Source organism: Morone saxatilis, unplaced genomic scaffold, assembly GCF_004916995.1.
Source record: "Morone saxatilis isolate NCDOM2014 unplaced genomic scaffold, NCSU_SB_2.0 Contig20, whole genome shotgun sequence".
NCBI lineage: Eukaryota > Metazoa > Chordata > Actinopteri > Moronidae > Morone > Morone saxatilis.
Genome location: NW_023339763.1, coordinates 10,951,104 through 10,957,469, shown reverse-complemented (window position 1 = coordinate 10,957,469; position 6,366 = coordinate 10,951,104). Strand labels below are relative to the sequence as shown.

Here is a 6,366-nt window from a genome sequence, read left to right as displayed (position 1 = left end):
GTGTGTGTGTGTGTGTTGTCTCCTACATTGTGACATTGTGAGTAACACAGTAGTTTGGTATGGAAATGGTACCTGAATGTCTCAGTGTATCCTCTCATGAATGTCAATAAAGTCCATAAATGTTCATTTGCATTTTTTACTACAGTAAAAGTTTCATTTGTTCATTTAAATTTCAATAAAGTACAGCTCTCTTTTGGCCTTGTGAGTGCGTTCACCTCCACATTCAGTGGGATCCGATGGCATGTTGCAAATAAATCTGTGTGGTATAAAAGATGTGGATTGTTCAGATAGCAGATGAAGGACAGTCAGACTGAGTCATCACAATCTTCCTGTATACCTTCTCAGAGTCCTCTGAACCTCCACCCCCCTTTTTCTTTTAATATTTTATTCTTTCAACTGTAAAAAGCCTAGAAAATTCAGTGATATTGGTGTTTGTGTAGGAGTTTTCTTCTTTTACTTCTTTGGCACCTTCAGCAATGCAGGCAGATCAGACCAGATTGTAATCCTGGTCAAGGTTTGGTTGTACTGCCACCCAGTGTAGGACTTAAAAAAGCTCTCCTAGAGTTGGTGAAAAAATGCTCAAAAGCAGAGTGGGTGTGAAACCATTTACACGTGGTTCGCCTGACTGTCATCATGGCTGAATGTTTGTACTTCATGTGCTCATCTCAGGACGCATTCATCTCGTCTCGCATTCATTAACTCGTCTTGGTCTATCACAAAGCATCATTCTTCCGTTGTTTGGAACCACAGCTCCAAAAACCCCAAAGATATTCAGTTTATAGTGATAAAAAACAGAGAACAGAGGCAAACCATATTATTGGAGACTACTGATTGACTACTAGATAATTTGGCTAATTGTTTTTAGTTCTTGTACAATCTGAGTAATAACTGTAAAAGAAAATTAGAAAAAGAAAAGCTGAAAGAAACTAGTCATAACATCTTTATAATAGCCACTTTCAAATATCAACAGGCCTTTGTTACAGCAGATATCTTAACATGTGACAGTAGGAAAAGCACAAGTGTAACTAATATAATCAATGATGGCCAAATGACATTTATCTGCTTCAGTTTCAGGGTCCTGGAATCGTGCATGCTGGTTCACTGTCACACTTTCATGACTCACTGGGACCCTTGAACAGAACCATCGTTAATATTATTGCTGCTTTTTTCCTACGATGACAAGTAAAAATATCTGCAAAACATCTGCAGAAACACTGAAAACAAGACAACATGACACCAGGAATACTTCTCTGCCTTTACCAGGCACATTGCATGAATTTTAATAAAGTGCAAATCATACAAAACGTCCCTTAAGCCTTCTAGAGTGACTTTCCAAAACCTGGAATACGGCTTGTGCAGTGAAAAAGCAGGTTGCCATTTTTGAAGTGTTCGAGACCCAGAGGCAAGGCTACTAATTACAGGCAAAAGCCGTGATCGACAGTGTTGAAATCAAAAGGCATCCATATGAAACAGTCTTTTTTGACCCACTCATTTCTTCACATTTTAGTACATACTGTACCAATCGATGTGACAAATCCAGTTAATACGTCTATGTGTAGGTTGGATCACACACTCTTGTGCAACTAGCTCTAAATATCTAACTCACTCCCTGAAATCTACAGACAATCACAAGGTTAAATCTCTCTCCTCTTAAGTTTTTTTTGAAGAATAACTGCATCAGGATGTTGATTGATGTTGGCCCGAGACCTGCTGGAAGACAACTTTGCCTTTTTTTATCTTCATCACAGAGCAGTTTCTCCCTCTCCCGCTCCCATGTCCACCCTCCTGTGTACCCTGCTGTCCTCTATATCCTCCCACTCGTCCTCCAGCCCATCTCCGTCCTGCGTTCTGATTGGTTGGTTCAAGCGAAGGAGGCGGTATCTAAGCGGCACCAAGAAGAGGGCGGGGTCGGGCATGGGGTGTGGCCTCTGCGGTGATGTCACTCTCTCCTGTGGGACACAAGCTCTGACCCTCTCCTCCCTCACACTGACACGCCTCTTGTGTCTCACTTCTGATTTGCTGGGAGAGGCTGGAGGAGGCGGAGACAGAAGCCAGTCTGAGTCCTCCCCTTCATCCTCTTCATCCTCTTCTTCCTCTCCGTCTTCTACCTCCTTTCCTCTGGGTTCCTCCTCTCCCTCTGCAGCAGACTCTGTGCTCTGCCGTTGCTGGAACAGTTTTAAGCGTGCGGTGTGGAGCTCGTGGCAGAGGCTTGACGTGATAACATTTTGCCGTTGCAGCTCACGACTCAGCAGCGTGATCTTGTGGCTACGCCGTTTCAGCTCCTCCAGGAAACACCGCTCTTCTTCCCTGAGGCTCCTTCCGAGTGCTGAGGCCCGTGCCCGGCCGGCCCGCAGTTCCCCGCGCGCAGCGACCATCATGCACTGCTGGTCCTCTAGGAGACGCTCTGCGGCCTCACAACGTGCTGCCAGCTCTGCTTCCTCCTCTGAGAAACAAACATAAACACACTGAAGTGGACTGAAGTATAAATACACATTACACAGATACACAAAATAGTGTAGATGTTTTTTCTTTTCACTGTGCCTTTCTGTACTCCTTTACTTACTTTAGCAGCACAATGTTGCTGGAGAAATGAATAATAAAGAAATTTACATTAATTTTACTTCTCTGTGATTTAGGACAAATTTCGCTTATCTGTTGCAGAATAAGTTCATTTCAATGTAACCTCATAAAATGAAGGCCTCATTTAATTTCACAGATGCAGATAAAACTATTATTTGCAATAAACACCATTTAAAAAAATACTATTATTATATTATTATTATTATTATTATTATTATTAGCATCGTAGATAGACCAATTAATGGCCGGCCAATTGAGATAATAAAAACAAAAACTGTCTGCAGATACATCTGCAAGCAGCCTTGCTGTGGAATTGTGTTAGGGCTGCCCTTTGTGAGTTTTGGTGGCGAAAAAGTTAGTTTCCAGCCCTGTACGATAACTCTCATGCATCCTGCCGTAAACGTTACCCTATATTTCCTCAATCACCATCGTCTTTTCTAAATGTTAACACTTTATCCCATCCTAAATGACAAGCTAATCCATCTAAAACAACATGTTTACCTGGTCTTACGTAATGCGCGTCGTAATGAAAAATGTATAATATAATTATATCTATCTATCTATGCTATCTATCTATCTATCTACTCTACTTTATTTATCTATCTGGAGCATTTTCTTGCAGGAAACACAGAGTACATTGTTATCATGATGTGTCCTGTCACACATAACTAATAGACTGATCCAACTTTTTCTCTCCCAATACTGATTCTGATACCTCAACTCAGAGTATCTGCTGATACTGAGCACCAATCCAGTACCAGAGTTCTGGTATCAGCTGTGTTAACTTACAGAATGGACCTTCTGGTTGATAATTTGTATGTCAGGCAACATCATTTATAGGATGATGTGACACATAGAAACTGTATGTGGATCGATTATGTCAGGGATGATATTTGATCTGCCTCATAAAGTCAGTATCAGTGCAGATACAGATGCATCCCTATTACTAACAAATATATTAAAATATAGTATATATATAATATAGTGTTTATAATATTTAATAAATCAAGGGGTTAATCTCCATTTACTGTACTAATGTTGTATCGTGCCTCGTCATTGCACCACTTTCTGTCATGAGGTCCTTGTAAGTTTCCACTACCTCTGCACAGCCTTTGTACTTTCCTCTCCATAATTAGGATACAATTTCGGCATCTCCCACATATCATTTTCCCTCTTGTCAGCAAGGAGTTGTAATGTCTTACCTTCTGTGTTTCTGTCAGGAAACCTGGAGTCCAGCTCACAGCTTAGCTCTACAGCCAAGAGGAGGAGACACACAACAGGCAGACAGGAAGAGATAAGACAGACAGGAAGCCAATTGGTTAAGAGACACATTAAGAGCTGGAGAGCAGCAGGTCACCAGTAGACTGACCATGACAGCGCCTCTTCAGGTGTGTGATCTCCAGCTGCAGACCGGTCAGCATGGCCAGGTGCTCCTGCTTCAGGAAGGCAATGCCTCTGTCCACACTGGCCACCTGCTGCTCCAGTCTCCCGGCATCCATGGCCGAATCCCCACACAACCTGCACACAGATGCTGGTAGCTGTATGACTTAGGATAAAGGGGTTTTCCCAGCGCAGTATGTTTACATTACAGTAGAGACCCAATTTGAGCTCTGATATAGAACACTGCTTGGGTATTAATTGTTAATGCAATGCAAAACAAATTAAATATATTGTATTTATAAAACCAGAGTGATAAACCATCAGTTAATCTGCTCAATATAAGATTATATTATTTTTATTGTGCTATAACACCACTGACATACATTTATGTGCTTTTCTCTGCAACACTTACAGGCTTATAAGGTAACACTCTTGTAATCTTATATGCAAAATGCCTACACTCTCTCATTTGATCTATTTCTGTTTGATTTGTCGCCCATTAAAGCCTCCTGACTGCTGCACCGTTGGTCACTAGTGCTCAGCGTCTACCTGTAACTGTGGCCTACCGTGATACTGAAGCGGTATCCTATTCAAAGCGTCTGTCATGGATCCTCGTATCGCCCTGGTATCGCTGTCCTTGATGCAGCAGAGATGGAGAAAACAAAAGACCCGTGCAAAACGTCCGGTGCGGAAAAAACGTCACTTTCTCCGTCTCTGTTTCCCTTTGCTCTCTCAGGTGAGCGGCTTCAACGCTGCAGCTGTTTGTTTCTCAGTGTGAATGGATGCTGCTGCAGTCAGGAGTCGGAATAACCTCCTCATAACCTTCTGGGTTGTACGTGCAATACGGTGCCGCTGCTGTATTCACAACAAAGCAGCCCGGTATGAGGGGAGAGAAGTGCCACGATGCAGGAGGAGGAGGAGGAAGAGGAGGAGGGGCTCCATGGAAATGATGGTACCAGCTGTTGCCAAAAAGAAAGGGAATACGATTTTTTTAGGCTAGTGTTTTAGATTTAGATTGATTTTTCATCAATCTTTTGGAAGTGTATGCATCATATGATTTATTTATTTATTTTAAAAGAAGTATTCAGATGCTTCACATTAATAAAAGTACCAATAGTGTAAAATATAAAATGTTACAGTTGGAGTCATGGATTCACATTCAATAATGATGCATTATATTTGATAGTGATTATATGTTTAAAATTCCTTATTTGCAAAATAACTATAGATGTCAAATAAATGTTGCTGAGAACAAACTACAATAAGTATTATGTTGCAAAAAATGGAAATACTGAAGTAAAGTAAAAGTTTCACGCACAGACTCACCTTTAAAGAAAACTCTTGCCGTCCTCTAAAAAGATGGTGCTGGTATTTAGATTATTATTATTATTTTCATTATTGATTGATCTGCCAATTGTTATTCTCAATTACACAATTTTTATTCAGGCAATAGTGAAACATATGTTGTTCATACCTATGCTCTAGAATCATCAACCATAATAAAGGTATTTTCATATAAAAATTCAGTAAATTAAAGCATCATACTGAATATTAGATCGATCACACAGAATAAGTTCAGGTTGATTTTATTTGTTCTGTGTGGTGCTTTGTGACATACTGATTATAAGACATCATCCCTATACAAGTGTAATCTGGTCATCATGGTAAATTATACACAAATACATTATTTTTAGGTACACAGCAGGTAGAATTAAATAGTTTTTTTTCATTGTTGCCATCTGTTTCCTGTGAACTGGTTGACGAGGCTAAGCCTCTGCTTGCTGCCACCATGTTTCTCACTCATGCTGGGAAGGGGAAAAGGCTCAGTGTGCGGAGAGGTCTCGTAGTAAGGACAGACTTTTAGATGAGCAGATATAGGAGGGATGTCGGCCATGTGCCATGAATCCACTGCAGTGAAGAGCTGACTGAACTCCCATACCTGGAGAGAAACAGGAGGAGAGTCAGGAGGAGAGAAAAATTTGGATCACAGTTTCATACACATTTCATATGTATATCTCACAGGTTTAGCCTTCCACTTGGCTCCACCATGGGAGTATGTCTTCCTCTCCCAGCGGAGGGTGACCATCCCTCTCTCCTTCAGCAGTGAGGAGCACACCTCCCTCATGAGCCGAGACACCATAGCCAGCTGGGACAGGGACAGACTGTCCAGGAAACTGGCCATGTGGCACAGCACCTCGTAGGGCAGCGAGCTCAGATAGCCCTCCCCTCCTCCTGCCCGACCTCCTCTCTTCCTCTGCGCGGTGGAGGAGACCTCTGAATTTCCTGGTGGTTTGGCGGCGTCACCCACTGAGTCTTCCAGTGTCGGACGCAAGTTGAAACTCCTCAGCTGCTGACTTAAGGAATGAAAAGAGGATTTAATTCACTTGAATATAAGAATCATTGTGT

The 6,366-nt window shown here is 41.7% G+C and overlaps 2 protein-coding genes across 4 annotated transcripts in view; both read right to left on the bottom strand.

The window, feature by feature from the left end:
• Positions 1 to 1,160: 1,160 nt before the first annotated feature.
• On the bottom strand, positions 1,161 to 5,388 carry LOC118332098 (coiled-coil domain-containing protein 92-like). Its single transcript, XM_035667251.1, has 4 exons — positions 4,527 to 5,388; positions 3,950 to 4,098; positions 3,783 to 3,830; positions 1,161 to 2,443 (listed from the first exon to the last, which is right to left on the bottom strand). Exons 2-4 carry the CDS (start codon positions 4,077 to 4,079, stop codon positions 1,743 to 1,745), a joined length of 879 nt encoding a protein of 292 aa, XP_035523144.1. The 5' UTR covers positions 4,080 to 4,098; positions 4,527 to 5,388; the 3' UTR covers positions 1,161 to 1,742.
• A 142-nt stretch (positions 5,389 to 5,530) lies between these two features.
• Positions 5,531 to 6,366, bottom strand: part of LOC118332097 (F-box only protein 40-like) — an 8,971-nt gene continuing 8,135 nt past the window's right edge. For all 3 annotated transcript variants that reach the window (XM_035667248.1, XM_035667247.1, XM_035667250.1), the window contains exons 8-9: positions 5,981 to 6,314; positions 5,531 to 5,899 (exon numbers count right to left, since the gene is read on the bottom strand). In XM_035667248.1, the coding sequence (XP_035523141.1) occupies positions 5,687 to 5,899; positions 5,981 to 6,314 (547 nt within the window). In that variant the 3' untranslated portion in view covers positions 5,531 to 5,686. The remainder of the gene's footprint in view (positions 5,900 to 5,980; positions 6,315 to 6,366) is intronic.

Coding starts and splice junctions, on each gene's coding strand:
- LOC118332098 (XM_035667251.1), bottom strand. CDS start 4,079: ATGGATGCCGGGAGACTGGAGCAGCAGGTGGCCAGTGTGGACAGAGGC. Junction 3,831..3,949: donor CCTGAAGAGGCGCTGTCATG/GTCAGTCTACTG, acceptor TCTTGGCTGTAG/AGCTAAGCTGTGAGCTGGAC. Junction 2,444..3,782: donor TCCTGACAGAAACACAGAAG/GTAAGACATTAC, acceptor TTTGTTTCTCAG/AGGAGGAAGCAGAGCTGGCA.